Source organism: Nestor notabilis, unplaced genomic scaffold (assembly GCF_000696875.1).
Source record: "Nestor notabilis isolate BGI_N333 unplaced genomic scaffold, ASM69687v1 scaffold27750, whole genome shotgun sequence".
Classification (NCBI taxonomy): Eukaryota; Metazoa; Chordata; class Aves; order Psittaciformes; family Psittacidae; genus Nestor; species Nestor notabilis.
This window is the reverse complement of record NW_009911103.1, coordinates 1-208: the sequence shown is the minus strand read 5'-3', so window position 1 is coordinate 208 and position 208 is coordinate 1. Positions and strand designations below refer to the sequence as shown.

At 63.0% G+C, this 208-nt stretch overlaps 1 protein-coding gene across 1 annotated transcript in view; it reads right to left on the bottom strand.

Annotated features, from left to right (window-relative positions):
* LOC104404649 (NADPH-dependent diflavin oxidoreductase 1-like) overlaps positions 1-118 on the bottom strand; it is a gene marked incomplete at its 3' end in the record, with an annotated part of 4,045 nt that extends 3,927 nt beyond the window's left edge. Inside the window, 1 exon segment of the mRNA XM_010013128.1 lies at positions 27-118. Within this exon segment, the coding sequence (XP_010011430.1) occupies positions 27-118 (92 nt within the window).
* Positions 119-208: the final 90 nt, after the last annotated feature.

Below are 208 nucleotides of genomic sequence, written 5' to 3'. Positions count from 1 at the left end.
GCCCTCCCTGTGTTGCTTGGGGTTGCCGCCGCTTGGCTTCTCTGCCGATCCTCTCGGCTGTGTCTTGAGCTGTGCCAGTCTGGCTGCCAAAGAGAACAAGGAGCTTCCGTGCTGCCATCTGCAAGAGTGCCACAGGCTTCAAAGGAGCGTGTTCGGCTGGGGGGATAAAACCCACATCAGGCTCCTCCGCCCCGGCCCCGTCCTCCGG